General features: G+C 45.5%; 1 protein-coding gene across 2 annotated transcripts in view; it reads left to right on the forward strand.

The window, feature by feature from the left end:
- GAN (gigaxonin) overlaps window positions 1-2,789 on the forward strand; it is a 29,968-nt gene extending 27,179 nt beyond the window's left edge. For both annotated transcript variants that reach the window (XM_064159993.1, XM_064159994.1), the window contains one exon: window positions 641-2,789. In XM_064159993.1, the coding sequence (XP_064016063.1) occupies window positions 641-822 (182 nt within the window). In that variant the 3' untranslated portion in view covers window positions 823-2,789. The remainder of the gene's footprint in view (window positions 1-640) is intronic.
- Window positions 2,790-21,319: the final 18,530 nt, after the last annotated feature.

The following is a 21,319-nucleotide window of genomic DNA, read 5'->3' on the forward strand; positions in this document are numbered from 1 at the left end:
ATTACTGTTGTCTTCAGGGGAGTTGTGCTGGGCATGCAGACGTGTACAGGCTGTATTGGAGCTCTTCAGCAACATTCAGTGCTACAAGCCTTTGGTCGATTTGGCAGTTTGAAGATCAGAAGAGATAAAACTAAGAGTATATTACTGCATTTGTCTAAGTAGGAGTGGAAATGTTAGTGCCTGAGGTTGTCTCTCCCATCGTTGCAGTGGTAAGCAGGTGCTGCTGCTCTTTGGGAACATCATCCAGTGGTTCATATGGATGGGATAGAGGCTCTTGGCTGTAAATCCCAACTGGATAAATGTGTGCTAGTGAGCATATGCAGTACTCAGCTTTCACCATCTGGCCAGGTGCTGTAAAAAGCCTTTAGGAGGCAACATGCTTTCATGGCTGGCTGTGCGTGAGTTGAGAATGCACCAGGCCTTCCTGGGAAAGATACAAGAGAGCCAAGCTCCAGATGTGGTGGGTTTAGGCAGATAAGAAGGGGCTTTGACAATAATTTCAACCTTCTGTCCAGAAATGGATTTGTGCTTTTGTGCAAGCTCTTGTCCGGTTGCCTTCAAGGGGTGAAACGTGGTGAGAGCTGCAGCATGCTTCAGGCATTCTAATAATTCTTTTTTGTGTGTGCACGTATGAATTCAGGTACAAACTATGACTATGTTAGAGAATTTAAGAGAAGCACGGGGACCTGGCAGCGCACTAAACCTCTCTTCCCCTCGGACCTGCGCCGCACCGGCTGCGCGGCTCTGCGGATCGCAAACTGCAAACTCTTCCGGCTGCAGCTTCAGCAAGGACTGTTCCGCATCCGCGTCCCTTCGCCCTGATCCCGAGCTGGCAGTGGAGGAGACTGGAAGAGTTCTGCTCAGTCCACCTTAATATAGCTCTATATAAAGGAAAAGCTGAGAAATTACAGCTGAAACTTACACTGTATGCTGTGCTTTGGTATGGTAACTGTTTTTGTTTTAAATGCTTAAAAAAGCTTGAGTCTCAGTTCTTGTTTCGGGAACAAATAACTTAAGTATACCTTATAAAGAAAGAGAGGGGGCAAAATAAAAGGGGGGATCGAGGAAACACCTTCAGTCGTAACCATTGGAGTTTAAACCGTGTTGTTGGAGGAGTTGTTTTGTGTCTGGAATTGGTATTCCTTTGATGAAGCTTACTGAAAAGCAACAAAAAAAAAAGAAACAAAAGTAATTAAGTTGTGTTTCCCCCGAGGGGAACTGCTGAGAATAAAAAGTGCTGTCCTGGAGCGGATAGCTGTAACACACAGAAGCTATATGATAACCAACCTCCCTGGTATACTGCAAAGGCTATTGCTTGGCCGTCGTGCCGTAGGAGATGTTGGTGGTTGCACCTTTTATTTCTTCTAGTCCTTCCTCAAAAGTTAAGGTCTGTGCCTAAAAAAAATATTGGTGGAGGTGTGTACATAGGATTTTATTTTTTGTTCATTTGCAAGGTTTTCATTCCTACAGATATTTTTAATATATTTGAAATGGACTGATCTGAAATAGTATACTACAGAGAAGTGAACTGTTATTTCTACTCAGAATAGCCTGGTGTAGAGGCTGGGGTGGGGGCATGCGTTTCAGGTGGGCTTGGGTGGCCCTCTCCTTGGAGTCAAAATAGGAGCGGCGTTTGAAATGGGTCGTGGTGGTCACCGCGTTGGGTAAGAGACAACAGAGCTTGATCAAGTCAAGAAAATAGGTGGTGTTCCTCTTAAACTAAGAATGGTTTCTAAGACTGAGGGTTTTAGGGAGGTGTGTTTTGTCTCTGCTAGAATAAAGGTGAAACATAAGAAAGCTGTATTTATTTTGCAGAGAACAGGGGTTTGGGGCTAAGAGTTAAGAAAAAGTTGTATGGTGACTTTAAATCAGCATCAGAAGTTGGTTTACTAAATGATTTCCATGCTAAGGTTCGGTCTTGTTTACTGCTGTCTGACTTGGAGAGCTAGGTTTGATGGTGTGGTGAGAGTGGATAATTTAGTAGCTTGCATTTTGTTTCTGACCAAGTCTTGTTCATGTCGATAGCGATATTTAATTGACTTCCGTTTGTAGTCAGGCTCAGCTGGTAGAAGACTTTTACCTCCATTCTTTGATTTAGTTACTGTTGTGATGGGTGGGACATAATCTGTATTTATTTAAAAGGCATAAAATGAGAGAGGTGGAAATAGAAATAAGACCTCCTGCCCCTCAGAAAAAGAGAGTTTGTATAACCAGTATTATAACTACAAACAAGAACTTTCCCCTCTGCAACTTTGTGGACCTCAAACAAGCCAATCTCTGCCCTTGGTTCTGTTAGTGTAAACCTTTGGCATCTTTGTTGAGTCATCTTAGACGTGCTGAAATGCAATCCCAAACTGGTACAAGATAGTCATATTTCACTAAATATTCTTTGAAGAGCCATTCTGAAGCTGACTCCTGCTCAGTCCTTCCATAGCACTGATGTGTGGTTGGAATTTCTCTGAGCAAAGGAGAGAGCTGTGGGGTGGAAAGAGGGCAGCAGCCAACCACTGACCTTTATTTATTTGCATTTGTTTTATACAGTGCTGAAGTGGTGCAAAACTTGAACTATAGACATCAAATTTCTGACCTATATTAGTTGGCATATAGAAAAACTTTATATATTTATGCAGTGCAGTAAACTCAGTGTCTGTATGTGTGTGTATATATATATATATGTCTTTAGATTTTAAATTTATATATACTGCTTTACTACAGAAATGTGAACCACTCTTTCCCATCCTTGGCTGTCTTGTGAAATAAATCAAGTGCTGTTAGTTTATCTTGTAAAACTTCCCTTTTTTGAAGATCTTAACATTGTTCCAAATTATTAGTATTATTATTTTCCTCAGACAAAGTGCCAAGATCCCACATTCAAAAGTGATGAATGTTCCTGAGTATCTCTTTCACTTTTGAGCTCAGTTTTCTAAGTAACAAAAATGTTACTCAGACTATTGCAGGCTGCTATCTCTTGAGCCCCTGTAGCTTCCCAGAGCACTCGAGGGCATTCAGGATCCAGAATACCTAAGTAATACATGCACAGAATAAATCCAAATTGTGTATAGTCTAGCAGTGTTTTGCAGTTCAAGTTACTGAATCCAATGTTTACATTGAAGGTAGGACTAGCAGTAGGTTCACTTAGGTGTTTTGTTTTGTTTCAGTCAATAAGTCTGGTAAGTGGAGCATGCTGCAAATGCACTCAGAGTGGTATTTGACCAAGGAGTTGAAGCCTCTTCACCTGGAGCTTAATTTCTTAGCACTTCTGTTCCTGTCAGTTGCTGTGCTTGGTGGCCAGGGACCACAGGTGCTTCCTCAAGGGGAAGATTTGAGCACTCCTGAGATCTCAAACTGACTTCCTTGGCCTTGCTTCCAAGGGATGGGGATCATTGCGCATCTGCACTGTCTGCAGAGCCAATCCAGGAGATGCTCTGGCTTCCCTGTGTGTATAGGAGGGAAGGGATTCACCTTCTGGGGTCTTACTTCTGTCTGTCCAGTTCTGATCTGCAAGCCCTGTGATGAGTGCATCTCTTGGGATGTGCAATAACCAGGCTGTATTGCCTCCCAGAGCAAGGCTTTGAAGCCAAGGCTCTCCTTCCTCCAGGGAGAGCCTCTCTCTACAGGCCGTAGTGTGAGAGGGATAGCTGACCTCTGACTGTTCTGGGGTAAGAGGTGGTCGACTTCATTAGGGGAGGGAGGCTTTGATACTAGAGCTGCTGAGTAGAGGGAGGTCACCAGTTTTGTGAGCATCTTAAACTTGCAAACAGCTGTAGATTGAACTGGGTTCACTGGTACATGCCACCACCCATCTGTCTGCCTTCCTGGCAGCTGCATACCCCTGCATGTGATGGCTGAACCACATGGGAAGTGACCCAGGAATTTTATGTTCACAGTCCAGGGGGTTTAGGTGGTTTAGCAGTTTAGAAGCTGTTTAAGTTGCCCTTGCTTGGCACAGTAGCCTTAATTCCTTCCAGGTGGTGAATCAGCCCTCAGACTCAGCCAGTTCCCTCACACAGGTGACTTACCAAACTGGGTGCCTCCCTGAGGCTGTGAGTTCATGACAGCAGCCAAATGCCAATGTTTTGAGACCAACGTCTGTATTGCAGAAGGGCACTGCTGACTTGATGCCCACCGCACCTCTGACTGGGGCTGGGTCCTTGGGTGCAGGTCTCAGGTGGTTGCCTCTTGAGCCAAGCTCAGCACAATCCCAGATGAGGACTGGCTGGGTCACCTTGCAGGCTTCAGTGACTTGGCTTGGGCCTTTGTGTTCTTTCCTTCTTCCTGCTGTAGAACTGGACAAGCTTCAGCCATTGTAATCAGAAAATCACCAAGTATGGGGTAGAGATTGTGGAAGATGGGAACAGTGGTGGCTTTTTCTTCTCCCATCTCTTACCACAGTTCCACCCCACAAAGTCTCCTCTTCCTTTTTTCCATTTGCCACAGGTAATTTTTGGGCAAACTCTGAAATTGCTCCTTTAATCAATATTAGTGGGAGTACAAGTAGGGAAAAAAGAGGCAACAGCCTAAGCACACAACAGCATCCTCTGTGCATCTTTTACAGGTGTAGTCTTGTGATTGCTGTGCACAGCAGGAGTAGTGATTAAAGCAGCAGAGTGGAAAGTGCTGTGGCTCTCACAAAATAAATGTCTTGGGTTTCTTAGGGAGGCACACAGGTGGCCTGGTCTCTCTTCCTTATCTGGCCTTGTGAGATGCTCGTGTTCCTAAAGAGTCAGTGTTGGATCTCAAATCTCCTTACTGGTTTTACAGCCTGAAAACAAGGCTCTCTGAAGAGCCTTCTGTTTTGTTTTGCACAGCAAAGTCTGCCTGTCCTCAAGTATTTAATCAGCTATTCCTGAAGCTGTAGCTATTGTGAGATGCTGCATCTATGCAGCTGTTTCTGGTCAAGTGACTTTCTATGGTTTTGAGGGTACTTCCTCTTCAAACTGAAGGCAAATTAATGTGGAAATAGAGAGGACAGCAGTGAATCTGGCAACCAAGATGAGTTTACAGAACCAGCTCACCAATGACCATGGGCAGGCTGTATCCTTTTTGCTTCTGAGTGCACAAAACTTGCAGGTCACACAGCCTGCCTCCTGAGGCAGAGATTTTGCTGAAAAGAGGAGGTTTTCCATCACAGCCACTGAAACACCTGGCTTGCTTTACAGCCTCCCTTTCCAGAGAACACCAGGCAGCTTCATTTCTGGTTTGCAATATTTCTTGTGCCTGTATGACTTGGTAAGTGCACAAGTACAGAAGTGAGGGGTTTAGGGAGCCTTTTCCCTGTTAGAACTGCGCTTGGTTCCATAAACACTGTGGCCGTACAGCCTGCATGGGTTTGCTAAGGCTGCCAGCCAAGTGCAGGGTGCAATAACAAATGCAAGTTGCTAAAGTGCCAAACTTTTGGTTTCCTCTGTATATAACAATAATTCAGTGGTTCTATTAAAACACAGAGCTGCTTAAAATTCACTGTGTTCCAAAACCAAAAGCAGTGGCTCTTTTCTTAAAACGAGTGCTATTTCAAACACTGTAAACCTGCTTTGCTTTGCTTTTTGTTTGTAAATAACTGCTCTGCAGGTTTGTGCGGCTCCTCACAGCTGCCTTGAGACATCACTCCATGTGATACCCACCGGCACTTTGCTCTTCATTAGAGCACGAGTGGCATGCGAGTGTGTAACAAGTGGCAGCTGACAGCAGGTTCTAATGGCATTTGCTTGAATTAATCTCACCTGCAGGAGGGGAGCTGTGTCTCAGGAACTGTGACTGCACCCTGGGGACACAGGCACACCCAGACTCTAACAAAGGTGGGTTTTGGTGTCCCTCACAGCCGTGCTTTCCGAGGAGTTGGATTTAATTTGGGGTATCTGTCTCTAAAGTTAGTATCAAGGTTTTGGGGCTTGTGCTCTCCTTCACTCTTTGGAGTATGTAAAGAGCTTGTTTGGGTGGAGGGGTGCTAATTATATAGATGTTTGTTTTGCAGTTAGAAACTACTCTTTCCATCTTAAATTGGAGCATTTCCTTTTGCCCTTGAGGAGGGAGCCCAAGCCTGTGCTTCAGTCAGCAGTGCCGTAGCCTTTTGACATTTGCCCTTTTCTGTTGGGCTTCCTTGTTTGTTATTGGAGTCAAGAGCTGCGTCAGTCAGGTCTGTGTTTCCCCACCACACTACTTGTGGAAGGAGAGTAAGGAGGTCTGAGTCATCACCTAAGGTTGGGAAGGTGAGCCAGTAAAAACTGGCTTGGAGATAATGCTGCAAAGCCACTAAGATCTGGGTGAGCCTGCTTATTTTCTGTAGGGGTCACATCTGTGTGCTCTGAAGTTTATTATAGACAGGTTGGGCACCTGCTCTTGAGCATCCCTATGGATGGGATGGGTTTGGGTGTTTTTTCTTCTGAGAAGTTCCTTACTATAGGAAGGATTGCAGCCAGGCTTTAAGGTAACATCTCTGATCCAGCCATGTCCTGTGTGTCTTTCTAACCTAACTACTGTTGTACTCTAGCAGTCAGTTATCTCCAATTTTTGATTAACAAGCTGAAAGAAGAGAATAAAACCATGGCAAGTGCCTCATTAGATAAACTCCTGCTGAAAAAGGATCAAAGGTAAAGGGAAGATAAACTGTATCTGCTTTAAATTTGTTGGTGATACAGAGTGAAAGGTCTTTTTTAAAATGGCTTATTGTAGGTAGCTGGTGATTAGTGGTAAAAAACAATTAAACCACACACAGGATTTGTTTGGGATAATATTTGAAGGCTGTTTATCTCTTGAAATGTCTTTAAGAGTGAGCTGGAGGATTGGAGCTTTGCAATATAAAAGGCTAAATCTTGTTGCCCAGTGTTTTTGCAGGGTTTCATGTGAATAGTGAACACCTGCCAGAGCAGCTCAGTAGCTGAACATGCTCAATGCCACTGCCTACCTGTGCCCTTGAGTTTTCATAATGAAACGAGACTATACTGAGCCTTTGTGCAAGCTGATGGATCTGATTACAGGAATAGGACAGAGAGAAGCAGTCCCAGAGTAAGTAACTGTTATTTTGTTGGTAAGACACAAAAGTGTAAATTTATGCTGTATTTAAATGCTAGGTGCTTTTGAATCACCTCCTGATGCCCTTGGGGGTTTATTTGCTTTGCCTCCTTCCTTTCTTTTCAGTTAATGCAGAGACATCCTCTCTTTTTGTCAAAGGGCAAGTTTCTTCCAGCTGAAGTTCTAAACCCAGTCAGAGCCTGAGAGATGCCATTTAAGCAGGCTGTCCAGTGGGCTGCTTTTACAAAGATGTAGTCTGTGCTTTCTAGTTAGCATGCTAATTTCAGAGCAAAAAAAAAAAGACTAAACCTGCAGTACAATATGGCACCTGATGAAAGCAGGAAAGTCTGAATTTCAATATGCAATAAGCAGCATGCTACCAAAAAAACTTATCCCTGGCTGGTCTGGAGATTCTCACCTCAGTGATCTCACTTGCTAAGGCTTTGCTAGGTAGAAGCTGGTTTAGTAATTTAGACATGAAAGTAGGAAATCATCATGCTTGTTTCACTACTTCTAGGGCTAAAAGGTGAAGTCTGCTTAATTAATAGAATGAGTAAACCAGTGCACTGGAGTATCTGGTGAGGTGGCCAAGTTAAAGAAGTGACATTCTTTAAAGCACTTGTTAGTGAGGTTTTTTTTCTGAAGAGAAGCCAAGGAGTACCCCCTTTAGAAATACATTCAAACTCTTTCTAGCCTTAAACTAGCCCAAAGGACTCTTCAGGATTGCTTAAGAGAAACTGGGATCTGTTCTGGCTTTTGTTTGCTTGGGGAAACAGCTGCTGTGTAAATTTAAAGCAGTTCTTTTTTTCCTCCCTGACTTCCAAAACGTAATGATTTGCCTCTTGTAATTGAAACTTTTTTGTGTCTTTTGCAATGTGTGGTATTCTATTGTGTCTTAGTTTAGTCAATTTAAGCAGCAAGCTGTGTTCTGGTGGACTCCTGGAATGGAGCAATGCAGAATTAAGGAGGGAGAAACATACCAGAGACAAGAAGATTCTCCTCATACAGCACAGGGCCTTGCAGTGTGGGTCTGATGAAGCAAGAGGTCGTTTTTGGCACAGAGTTCATATAATTGCCACCCCTCGCTGCCCTCAGTGTCTAGGAACATGGCTGGGATGCTGCCCAGCTGCAGAGATGTTGAGAGCTTTAGAGGCCTCAAGGCTGTGGTTGGCTGAGAATTGACCCCTAGAAGCCTGTCAAATCAACAGATGCAGATGTCTGGGGATACCCCACGCATAATGCTGCTGCTGCTCTCAATTGTTCTGTCTTTAGCTCTTATTAACACAATTCTGCTGTCGCTCTTGCCCTGAATTTACTTCAGAATGCACTGCTGATGCTGACGCTCCCTAGGGAGAGCTCCTGCGGGCTGGAGGGCAGACACACAGACTTGATCTCCCTGTGCTTTCTTCACATTCCTGCATCTTTTAGCTCCACTTGATGGATGTGGGGAGAGTGCTTAATACACAAGGAAATGTCTCTTGATCAGACTTGTAAAGCTCCTGTCAGTGGGGTAGAGACCACCTGGCCATTGTCAGCAATCCAGCGGGTAGAACACGTGGAGCCCACTCCCCTGTGTGCGTGTTACTTGCAGCTAGAAGTCTGCTGCCTTGTCCATGGGGGGAAAAGCTCCTGGTCCCAGCTACCTCATTTTTTTTTTTCCTTTGCACTTTGTCAAATGTTTTTGTTTTGTTTTAAATTGCATTTTGTCCTTCAATAAAAAAACTGAGAGCAGACAAGAAGCAGGGCAGCACGATGCCGTTGTCCAAGGACAGTTTACTTCAATTTCATTTTAAATGCATGTTTCTGTACAAAAAGACCAAGGTTGACCTGCAGCTGCTGTAAAAAGTAAATAAAAGTTTATGTTACTTGAAAGTAACTATTATACTTGTAAGTGGGAGAAGAAATTGGAAGACTGTCCTGATAATTTTTATATAGGGGAAAAAAATCTGTTTCAAAAAGTAGAGTTTTCTGCTTTTTTAGGGACAGATCAGGTAGTTTTCTCTCTGCCTTTACTCTGCAGTGAACCTGATCCATTGTTTCAGTGGAGAAGTTAATTATCTGTAATGGCTAATCAGTTAGGTTGGTTTTCTTCATGGAGTTCCCCATTGACTCCCCTACAGAGGAAGAGCTGTGCAAATGAGCAGCCACCTTCTGTACCTGTGATGATGTATTTGCCCATTTCTTTGGGTTCTTCAAGCACACTGCATTTTGCTCAGCTTGAAGGACTTAAAACCAGGGAAAAAGGTGTGTTTTCTTCTGCTTCTAAAGGTGCTACTCTGACATTTTTGAATCCTTACACTGTGCTTGACTTCTTAAAGTACCAATGTAAGCTGATAATCAGCTCACCTTTGTTCTCTAGGATTTGGGGTTCTTGGGTGCTCAGTCTGGTTTTTTGTTTTAAAAGCCATCCCCTTTCCTAAAGCCAGCTGCTGAACTGTCAGTGGCCTTAACACAACCCAATGGGGAAATGCCTCCTTTTGTCTTTCTTTGTAAAGGCAGAACCAAGAAATGCTTCATGGGGAGCATTTTCCTCTAAAATTTTCAGTAGCAGCTCACATGAACATTGAATTAAGTGTAGCAAACCTTGTACTGGCCATGCACAAGTAGCAGAGATAAGACAAGGAGCTATTCATGCCTCTGCAGACTGAGTCCAGAGCCTTCTCCTGGCAGCATGGTGGCTATCCCATAACTATTAATCTATTTGGGCTCAGTCCCAGGACCTGGCTGTGTGTTGATCCCTGCACGTCTGGGACATGCTGACCTGCGTGGCTGTTGGAGCATCTGGATGTTGGGCCAGCTCTGGGTTTTGCCTCATGTCTCATCTGTTCAGCACTTGCCCACACACGTGGCTGGTGAGATTTGTGGACCTTGTGGAGTCAGGAGATAGGAGGGAAGCTGTTGACTGCTGTCATTGATAGAGTGACATCAACTTGGTAGATCTGAGGAGAAGGCTCTTGTAGAATCATGGAATTGTTTAGATTGGAGAAGACCTTTCAGATCATGAAGTCCACCCATTAACCCAGTACTGCCAAGTCATCACTGAACTCTGTCACTAAATCCCAGGTCTTTTAAATATCTCCAGGGGTGGTGGCTTGCAGAATCCCAGCATGGTGGGGTTTGGAAGGGACCTTTGGATATCATCTAGTCCAACTCTCCTGCTAAAGCAGCATCATGGAATAGAGGTCTCAATCTGAGTCCTGTGTAGGAATTGGTGGTTGTCCTTATGGTACCGTCTTTGGTTTAATTTGTAGCATCAGTTCAGGTTAGGGATTCGGTAACTTAACATTGATTAAAAGTTTTTCATTCTGTGGAGGACATGAAAAAACCAGACCCCTGCCCTGTCTGAAGCAGCAGAATAGATCAAGAGGCCTATGTTTGAACTTGGCCCATCTCCAGACATTAGGTTACTGTCTTTTTGTAAGCTTCACAGTCCCAGTGGTGTAGCAGTTCTCAGTCTCATTAATCCAAGAGCCCTTCAGCCTTTTGAAAAGGGTCCAGAGGCTGCCTTACCATTTTCCTACTTGATGTGTTGGGTGCTGCCCTCTGAACCATCCTAACTTGTCCAGCCTTTGTCAGAAACCATGGGATAGTTGCCTTCATGAGGAATATCTGTGCTACTTGCAGCACTGCCTGAAAAACAGCCAATAAGTGAGGCACCATGGAGAACCCCATGGAGCTTGCAAAACCTTGATCCTCTTATTTTAGGGAAGGCTAAAGAGAATCAGCATTCATTGCCCAGCCCGTGTGCAGTCTGAACCTGTGCCCTGGCAGCTGGGTCAGCATGAATCCACCCTGTCCCTTGCGTAAGGGTAAGATGCAGAAGATTATGGGCTGAGTGCTAGAGGAGAGATAATAGTTTGCATTTGTTGTACTTAAATCTGAACATACTGGTGGCTCTGGAACTGTTTCTGCAGGATGGAACAGCAAGTGTTGGCCTAAATAACTGGGCAGATCCCACCACCTGGTTACCCTCTTCACTCTTGTTTTAAGACAACAGAAGTGTCCAAGCGCTTCCCAGCTTGTACATGTCCTGTGTGATAGTCTGCAGCGGGAGCCTGACAAGCTGAGGTTGTTTTCATTCTGCCTTCAAGGGGGAAAAGCAAAATGTCTTCATGTTAGGTGCTCTACCTTCAAGTTTATTGAGTACCATGAATCTTGTATGGTTGGGCTAAAGAACTGAAATACAGTGACACTCCCAGTCTGGCAGGAGACCCAACAGCAGCCAGAAGGTCATCCTCTTATGTGATTTCTCCAGTGTCAGAGTATTCCTCTAATCAGCCCCTCAGTAGCACCAACCGGGACTCGTGCTCCTCCAGATCTCTGTCATCTCACTTCCTCTTTCTTCCCTTATTAGGTGAGGTGATCAGAGCTTCTCAGACCTCTGCAGGGATTTGTAGGAGGCACAATCACAACACTCTCAGAACAAATATCTGGGTGTTTACCAGCTCACTACCAAGCATGGGAGCTTGAGACCTGCAAGTGTTCAAGGCCATGCTGGATGAGGCCTTGAGCAAGCTGGGCTAGTGGAAGGTGTCCCTGCCCATGGCAGTGGGGTTGCATCTGGAAGATCTTTAAGGTCCTTTCCAACCCAAACCTTTCTATGATTAATAATGATTGATATATTTGGACTTGGTACTGTACAAATACTCTGTTTTAGCACAGGAGAACGAAGTAACAGCTACACTAATGAACCCAGCTATGATACCTGTGCCACATGAGTGAAGTAGTAGGAGGGTGTGGGAACCTAATGCCACATGGCTGCCGCTCTCGTAAAGCTTCAGCATTCTGTCAGATCTGCAATGTTAAATTCATAGCAGGAAGTTCTCAGAACGTGGAATAAAGTCAGTGTGGTGTGGTAGAAGCACTCGCCTGACCTTGTTTAGCATCACTGGCACGCAGCTTGACAGCAAGGCTAATTCTCATCCAGCTGTTGTGTTGCAGATGTGTTTACTGTTACAGGCTCTTCGTGTGCGTGTTTTCTCTGGGTCTTTCTGTGCTTTGGGAGGGGATGGAGGTTTTGCTTTCGTTTATTCATGTCCACCCCAAGATCATCTTGTGTTCCTTTAGAAGTTTATCCGTGACTTGCTCGGGGCCGGGCTTTGGAATGTGCTGACCTGAGTATGTTGAGTTACTTCTGTTAAGAGGAGAACAGAAGACCTAAGTGCTCTTTGGCCTCAAACTATGCAATACCACGCACCAGAGAGCTGGATTCCTTCTGATCCAGAGATGCATGGCTCGTGTCCTTCCAAATCCAGTCCTTGGTCCAAGGTTAGGAGAACTTGTACTCAGTGGCTGCCCAAGAATCCTTCATCCAAATCAACTCTTGTTCACTGGTGTTCCTCTTTCCCCCCTGCCTCATCCATCACTTTATTAGATGTTTTGACTCTGAATGCTGTGCTGTCAAAGTGTATCCCTTCTGTCAGTCTCCTGTTGTCGAATGGATCTTGTCTTGTAAGCCCACCACTCTGGCTCACCTGCTCGTGTATGTTAGGGGCCGCTTCCTGACGTTTGCACCTCCTTGCTGTAGAGCATTTCAGGCATTTGGGTTGGCTGTGCCACTCCAGGTAGGTGTGGGTCTTGTATTTCTGTTCCTGTGTTGTTCCATTGTGGGTCTGGTGCTTATAGTAAAGAATATTGGTGACATCTGGAATCCATTCCAAGTAAGCTTTCATTTCTGCTGTACATGAGTTCGATTTTGCTGCTTCCATGGCAATTCAGGGATAAAAGCCCACATGGTCAGGACTGGAGGTAAAGGTTCTTTGTTTTCCTGTTGCTATGTTTTTCTCCAGTGAAGTCTGTTCCTTGTGTTCCTTTTCTTCCCCTTGTTAAATACCAATAAAACCAGAACACTGTTTTCCCCTGTGAGTATCTCGTCTCTACCTCTGGTCATGTCTTCTCACCTTTCTTCTCTGTAGTTTGCCTAGATTTTACTAAAGCCTGGATGAGGCACTCAGTGTCGTGGTCTAGTTGATTGGACAGGGCTGGGTGCTAGGTTGGACTGGATGATCTTGGAGGTCTCTTCCAACCTGGTTGATTCTGTGGATCTTTGATTCTACTCAACCTACCTTTTACCTCATGCTGTTTCTCCCTCCTCTGTTCCCTGTTCTGTCTGCCTTCATTTCAGGTTAACCTTATTTATTTCTCTGATTGCAAGAAGAGACTTCAGTACACAACACAGGAGAAAACAGAGACTCTCTCTGTAGGTGTCTGCGTGTGTTCATTCCCTGCCCAGCACAGGCAGTGTGAGGGGCTCAGCCTATTCCATTCCTGACCCCAGGTTTTTCCTTAGTGCTAGGCAGAACAAAGCCTTGAAGGCGCTTCTTATTTCTTTGGGTGACTGAAAATATTTGGAGCTTTTCTTCTTTGGAAGAAGCCACTGGAGGTGAGCAGCTGGCATGCAAGAGGGTGGTTATGCTTCCATAATTAGTATTTTTAATTGAGGAACAAAGAGCTTATTTTGGGGGGGAAACTGTACAATTTCTTTTTGTATTTGTACGTCCAAGTGGCCTTTCTAGGAAAAGCACAGAAAATATTTAGATTACAAATTGTTTAGCTGTGTGATTTTAGGGGGGATTTTTGTATTGACAGGGTTTCTATGCATTTTTCAAACTATACTTGCTGGTTTGTGTTGGAATTAGTGGAGATGTTTTTAAACCCGTGCGTTACCGCATTTTCCGTGCTCGAACCCCTTTACTGTCTTTCCTTTTGAGTACTGCAAAGATTTTAACCCTGTAAATTAATTTCTACCCCCCCTGCCCCGCACACACAACTCTTTGCATTAAGTTCTAGCATGGGAATGTAGCTTTAAGAGAATAAACCTAGAAGGGTAGTTAATGATGGGGAGATCTTTTTGGAGAGGGGCAGTGCACAGTGTTTCAGTTGCACTCAAGAGACGAAATGAGCGAATGGAGTTTTTGCCGTGCCTCGCTGGGATTTGTTTAAACTGCTTCCATCTCATATTTACACTCGAGCGTTATTTAAATCTGTCCTGTTTGGGCTGTATGCAGTTCTCCTTCGTTCTGTCAGGATAATACTAATGCTGTCAGATAGGAAAAGTTTTGGAAAGTGTGTGATATCCTAGTGGATATGACGTGAGCGTGGGGAAGGAGGAAAGTTAGAGCCATCAGTGTATTTTTCCACTTAGTTATGTATGCGTTTTCATATGAGCTGAGACTAACTGAACTTACAGTTGAATTAAGTGGGAGGGAATTTGGGGGTGGGAGGGGAAGCAAAGAAGGGGTTTGCAGGACTGCAGGCAAAACCACCCTTTAGTTGCACTGCAGTGCAATTGCCTTGACTGCCTATGCAAATTACAACCTGAGTTGGGTACATCGGACCCTTCTGTTACTGCTCTGATTTTGCTTTCTCTTCTCAAGGTCTTACTGTCAGGCTCGCTAAGTAGAACCTTCCCAGGGATGTTTGTCAACTGGCACGTCTCTTTTCTCATGTTGGGTTTGCATTGTCATTTTTGCTCCGGTTCCTGTTTCATAAGAGATCCCTTATTGTTCAGAGGTTAGTGTTAAGAGCAAGCTTCTAGGCGTAGTTACAAAGGAACATTGCATGCTACCGTCTGTGCTCGTAACTGAAGAAAAATGTGCAATTCTAATGGCACTTTGACCTATTGCTGAAACACTGGCTTTTGCAACAGAACAAACTCAACTGAAAACACTCTGTGTCTCCAGTAGATGTCTTGAAAGTGAAGAACAAGGCAGTTGCTCCAGTTGTACCCACAGATAATTTGCTATTGATTTTTTTTTTTGAAGACTTTTAAGATCTGTTATTAAAAAATATAGATTTTTTTTTCTTTGTTTACTTCAGCTGCCCAGTGCAGAGTCAGGTCCACCTCCATCCCTTTGTTTTCATGGAGTAGTTGTACATAAAACTGTATCAGCAAAAGCAGGGAAGCTGTTTGGTTACTTAGCAGTAACCACCCCGGTGGAAATGCTTTGTGGCTCTCACGCGATAGGAAAAGGGACGCGAGAATTTTCCTGGGTTAAGTAGCACTCGCTTTGTTTACGTGTTCAGTATAACGTTGGGTGACTAAAGGGAGGTTCCCTTTTAAAGTATTTGACTTGTGCTTTGGGGACTTAGTTGCCACTGTGCAAATTGTGCTGTAATATTGTACCAAGGATCAGTGAAAGTGTTTTATCTTTTTTAATGTCGTTTGTATTTGACCGGGTTTTATAACTGTAAGCAAACAGAGTGTTGTATTTTGATCTGGTAAAAGTAACTTTGCTTTACGTATTGGAGGTTTGTTCAGAACTTGAATTATTTTATAGAAGGGTACAGACCAAAATTAATTGTCTTAAAGGTGTTTAATAAACTAACCAAATAAAACGTTGATGGTTTGAAAACTTGTCGACTGCTCCTGATGCCTTTTCATTCTATTTTTAGAAGAAAGGAAGAACGCGGCTCAAGAGTTTTCTCTCAAGGTCCTACAAAAAGAAATGGGGGGGGAAAAATTAGTAGGTTCTATAAATATCATCTCCCATGAGCTACCTGTTTTATTATTAAACACTGCTACATGCCAGAAGTTTAATCAAAGGGGAAAACCCAAAGGAAATAAATGGAGGAGGAAAGGCTAAGGAAATGAGAGGAGGCAGGAGCAGTCCCTCCTTGGCTCTGGGCAGTAAGTGCTTACAGCCTTATTTACAGTGGTGATGGCCACTCCAGGAGAAATGGGAGTGGGAAGGAGCTTCTGCTCACCTGTGAAAGCTCTCACAGCTGTTTGAAGGTCTCTGCTCTCCCCTGCAGTCACCTTCACTCGTCCTCTTCACAAATACTGCTGCTTTCATGTGACCTTTAAAAGCAGAGGAGAAAAATATGTGAAGCGGAACTGCTCCCAAGGGCGGGTACAAACAGCTCCTTCCAGGGCTGCCAGATATTTGGCGACCCTCAGTTGCACCATGGTGTGCATCTGTAACCTCTTCAAGTTCAGAGATCTGGGCTTTTCTAAGATGCCAAGCAGCTGCAACTCCAACTGAGCCATATGCTTCCTTTGTAGCTTGCTCCTGCATTGCCTCTGCCAGTGATGCATCCTCCGAGACCCAAGAGCCACAGCAAAGGCTGTATGTTATTAACAGGAGGGATACCAGCGCCTGTGATTGTTGGTGGGAGCATGACAACAGCAGTGAACTCAGTCACTGCAGCACTCCTAGACCTTCTCATCTTCAGGAAAACGTGATTTCACCCAGAGCTCTGACTCTCCTTTTCTTAAAAGGATATTGAGACAAGGCCAAATGTGAGGTAGGAGTCAAGGAGAAGCCAAGGTTTGGGGGAGCTTGGGCAAGGAGACTGAAAGGAGAAGCTAGTGCCACAGCTTCAAAGCAGAGTGCTAAACTAGATGCTGGGAACATGTATTCTAAAAGAGGCAGAGGGTATGAGGACAGAAGGGTGGATATATGCTCAGTAAAGATCTGTTCTTCCCTAGTTGAACAGCTGTACCAGCACAGGTCCTGAACCACCAGCCAGTTTGGTGCAGAGTGCCTGAGGCCTCCAGTGTAAACACAGGCTGATGATAGGGGATCTCGTGCTGATTTACTCTTGTTGCTGGTGTTCCCATGGTTATACTCTGCCATATCTCCCCTGTCTTACTGAGTCTTGGAAACAAAGACAGGAGGGTGAACTTGGATTTATCTTTGTTCCACAGCCTAGAATCCTAACAGGGAAGAGGGCCGTTGCCTTCTTTACCTTTTATGCACTGAGGAGACATAACCTGAGCTTTCCATTTCTTCCTCTTTTTGTCCTCTGTTTTTTTTCCTGAAATGTCAGAGAAGAAATCCCAAAGTGGTTCCTTAAACAATTTTCAACTGAGGCTCTGAACACCAGGGAGCAAGGCCTCCTTGTGCCTCCTTTATTGCAAGGTACCTGCCAATTAGGCTACATTTAGAGTTTACACAACAAGAGTTCTCACTCTCGTGATGTCTGTGCCACAGGGACTCACAACCTGACAGGAGAGTGTGTCCCACCAAGCTCTTTCCTGTCAGGATTGTGCTGGGAGAGCCAATGCAGTTGGCAAAGGCTCCCTAGAGCTGGGAGCTGCTGTGGAGTTGTATGGATGCATGAGCAGCTCTTTGCTGAGCCAGGCTCTTTCCAGGGCTGGTGACTCCTTGCTAAGACCATCTGAGCCCTTTGTAGAGCCCAAGTCTCAGCAGACTTTCAACAAGCTGAGTTTTCCAGGTGAAGAAGAGAAAAGAAGCGATGTGGGAGGAAGAAGAAGCTTTGCAGAGCCAGTGATGTTCTACTGGCCTCCAGAGCCTCAAATCAATTAGCAAGACCTAAGCTCAGTCTTGCCCTTTGGCACAATGGTCACTGGAAACAGTTAGAATGAACTGAATCGCTGTTCAGAATTCAATACAACCCTTCCCTTTTGTTGTCTGGAAGCTGCTGTGGAGTCAGAGTCAAAAACTGGTGCAGAGTCCACAGAGCCCTGGGAAAAGTGCAGGTCACTTGAGATGAATGTTGCCGCTAGAGAGATGTTGTGGCTGCAGGTGAAGCCAACAGCGGCAGCATCAGACCTCCTATTTTTGCTTTTTCTCCAGTGTGTTTGGAGTGCACAGGCCAAGCTATGTCACGTGTGGCCTCAAAGGACTCGTGAACCCCAACACCGTGGGCTGGACCGAAGGACTTGGCTGATGGAGAACTTACGGTAAGAGCAAAATGTATTTTTAACCACCAGGATATGCTTATCGCCAGGAAAGGGCAAGCAGCACTCCTATCTCTCCAGGGAAGGGGAAGTGCTGAGCGTGACTTCAGTTTTTTCTAGCTCCTTTCCAAACTCTCCTAAGTGCTTTGTGCCTTTTGTTGTGTTTTTTTTTCCCTTGCCGAGACATGTCGCTGGATTAAATCAGGGAGTTAAACAGGCATCAGTCCTGGGTCACAGGTGAAAAGTATGAAGTGCCAGGCGGGCAGTGTTTTTCCATTGCATGTGATTGTACGTTCAGGAAAGACCTTTGGAAGGAGTGCTTTGAAACCTATCTGCTTTGCCTTTTTAGAGTATTCTAAGAGCCTGTCCAGAGCTTTCACATTTTCAGGGCAACTTTGATGTTTTCTGTCTCGAAGAAGAAAGCAGATTCCTCTGGCAGCACCCCAAGCCGGTGCCTGCCATCCTGAGCTGCTTTTTGACTTGGGTGCTTTGCTCAGAAAGGGGCTGGGTATGTCCCCTCGTTTGCTGCGGTGCTTGTCTGAGCTCCACCACCCAAGGAGAGCACCCGGGAACGCCTGCCTCTGGCTGCTGCAGCGAGCACAGGGTTCACCTTACCCACTGCAGCGGAGCCCTGACATTTTCCAGTCTCGTTCCTTAATCCTGCCCTGGGCCTAGAAAAGCCTTTCAAAGACAGGTTGCAATTTGCTTGCGGGACAGACAATAAGGATGCCTTTTAGGACAGCTAGGCTAGGCAGGAGGGCTTTGCAGATCCAGTTAACAGCAATGGACTGCTTTAGTCAATGGTAGGAGTAACAAAGAAAAGAAACGCTTTGAAGTGCTAAAAGCTGCCTGACCCAAGAGACAGGCTGGAGGGATGTTACCAGGGTGCCTCGTACCATTCCCATCTGCAAGCAGTGCTGCTGCCCCCCTCTTCGAAGCCAGTTTTGCCTGTCCGGAGAGCACCATCAGTTGCAAGCCCTCCCTCCCGCCTTTCCCCAGTGCCTCCTTCTCTAAGGGTGGTCGAGTCCTTAACGCTTCTGCTCATGGTCTTCTCTACAGTCTCAGAAGCGGTAGCGCAGACATCACCGCGCAGCGCGGCAGCGCTGGCTGCTGGCTGCTGGCTGCGGGCAGCGGCTCCGGCGGGACCCCCTGGGCAGCCGTCAGCGCCTGCCTGCAGCTGTCACCACCTGCATGTAGGTGACCTCGCCGGGACGGGAGGGCTGAGCCGTGCTGCTCCTCCCGGCGGAGTGGCTGAGTGGGTTTGCCCTAGATTGCTTCTCTTTGATAAGCTTGTGTCTGAGGTGAGTCAGCCTGGGTGCAGAGGAGCGGGACTCGCTTCCCCCAGGGACTGCTCGGTCTGAGAGCCTAATGTCTCCTTGGGAAAGGCCTATCTGTTCCCATCAGCTGCCCATGGAGCTGAGGGCAATACTGTCCTCTGCCAAGGGCTCAGACATCAGGTGGGGGGGGATTTTTTGCTTCTTTGTATTTGCACTTCGGCAAGATTTCTCTGATTGGCGATTCCATCTTCCCTCACGTTGGTTTTAATGACTTTTTTTGTTCCACATACTGCAGAGGAACGCTGAAGAATCCAGTTTTGGCCGTTCAGTTTGTCTGCCTATTTCAGCTGCACCTGTGCTGCTCTTCTTGCAGTTGTAGTGTGAAACATTCAGGGAGAAATGTGAAATTCCCTCACCTGAAAGTCAGGTACCACATCTTAGAGCTTGCCAGGAGGCACAAGATCTTTCCTTGGCTCTGCTCACTTTGAAGGGCAAACAAAAGGAAAGCTGCGAGCACGGCGTCGTCTGGCCTTGGCAGATGCTTTGGAGACCAGCCCCTTTTCATGGAAATTAGGTTTGTTGCTCTTTGTTTGGGTTGTTCTTTTTGGTGGAGACCTGAGCGATTCCTCCATAGTTTCTCCATTTTCATGGAGCAGCTTGTGAATCACACACACGAAATGAAGGAGCTAGCAAATGCTGCTTCCCTTTTGATGCATGGTAATCAAGCCTTCTCGGTTCTCTAACTTGCTCCCTGGAATTTTCCACCTTACTATGAATATTTCAATGAAAGGTGGGAAAAGAAACCCCTCTGCTACCTTGTGCTTGTTTTAAAGAGAACAGGAAGGTTGAGCAAGCTAACATCAAAACAGGTTTGCAGCTGAATGATTGTGCAACCCACGTGTTAAGAAATGAGACCAGGAAAGGGCTGAGGAAGAACATTCTGAAACAAACCCTTCAGGTGTGGGGCAGTGGCTAAGGTTAGTCCCTGCTCGGAGAAACGTGCTGGCCTCCCTACTTGCTGTGGGAATAACATGCCATTGTAGTGTTTTCCTGGCTTGGAAAAGTGGTTTTGAAGGCAGGCACATTCCATTTGTGTCCACTCAAAGACGTCGTGTCAGCGTGTCCTGGGTTAGCACAGCCTGCTCGCATCAGGCCCTCTCCTCACACAGACACAGCAGGGAAGGTAACAACAAAAAAACCCTCTGGGTTGAGATAGAGTTTTACTGGAAATGAGGTTATGCAACACACAAGTACTTCAGCCTGGTTGCAGGAAAGCTCAGCAACATGCAGCAGCAACCTCCCCCCACCTCCTGACCCACAGCCACCCCTGCAGAAAAGATCAACACCTCAAACCCAGAAACCAGAAGCAGAATCAGAACAGGAAGCCTCTTATGTCAGAACCTGAACTTCAAGCCCCACGACACTTTGCTTCAGCCAGCGCTTTCATTTTGAAGCTGGCACAACAGCAGCATGGCACTGAATCTCAGCAACAGACTCGACTCAGCCCATGGCACAGGGTCAGAACCAATCCCACTGCTGCTCAGTTCAATGCTTACAGCATGTCCCAGCTTTTTCCTCCATGCTGCTCAAACACCCTAATAATTTCCTGGTATTACCTGGCCTCTCCATCAACTCTTTCTTGCCTAAACAGGTATCTAGAGTTATTTAGGGGTAGCATAGCTGTTGTCTACTTCATCCTTGAGTTTGAAAAGGAAGGTGTAATGTTGTACCAAATGTTTTCACATCTGTCCAAGTGAATTTGAACCAGATGTCTTCTCTGTTTCCACTCTTTCACTGTCATTGGCAGTATGGTGGGAGAACATCTTCCCACAGGATTTCTCCGGGTCATTCAGTGCTATAGGTGTACTTTGGATCTGTGTTTGTGTAAATACTCTCTTTTTCTTATGATTGGATTTAACCAGTTGGAAAAGAGTTACTCGAGTTGGAGAACACTAGAATAAAGTAGTTTCATAGAGGGAATAACCATCACCTCAGACAGCCAAAGGCATCTATGCCCCCGTGCCTGTTTTAGAGAAATCTGGAGTTCTATCTAAACACGAGGAAAACTTCTTTAATTTAAGGGTGGTAGAGCACTGGAACAGGCTGCCCAGAGAGGTGGTGGAGTTTCCATCTCTGGAGATAATCAAAACGTGACTGGATGTGTTCCTGTGTGATCTTCTCTAGGTGCACCCCCTTAGCTGGGGGGTTAGACTCAACCCCTACCACTCTGTGATTCTGTGAATGTTCCATAAAATCAACACCCTGTTTCTAACATGTGATACCAGTGTTGCTCTTAGGGTTGACCCTGAGTTATAAGCAGCACTAAGATTGCAAAGGAAGGCCCCAACCCAACAGTTATTTATTGCTATGCTTAGGTTTTCTAATGGCA

The sequence above is a fragment of the Pogoniulus pusillus genome, chromosome 20 (assembly GCF_015220805.1).
Source record: "Pogoniulus pusillus isolate bPogPus1 chromosome 20, bPogPus1.pri, whole genome shotgun sequence".
NCBI classification, from domain to species: domain Eukaryota; kingdom Metazoa; phylum Chordata; class Aves; order Piciformes; family Lybiidae; genus Pogoniulus; species Pogoniulus pusillus.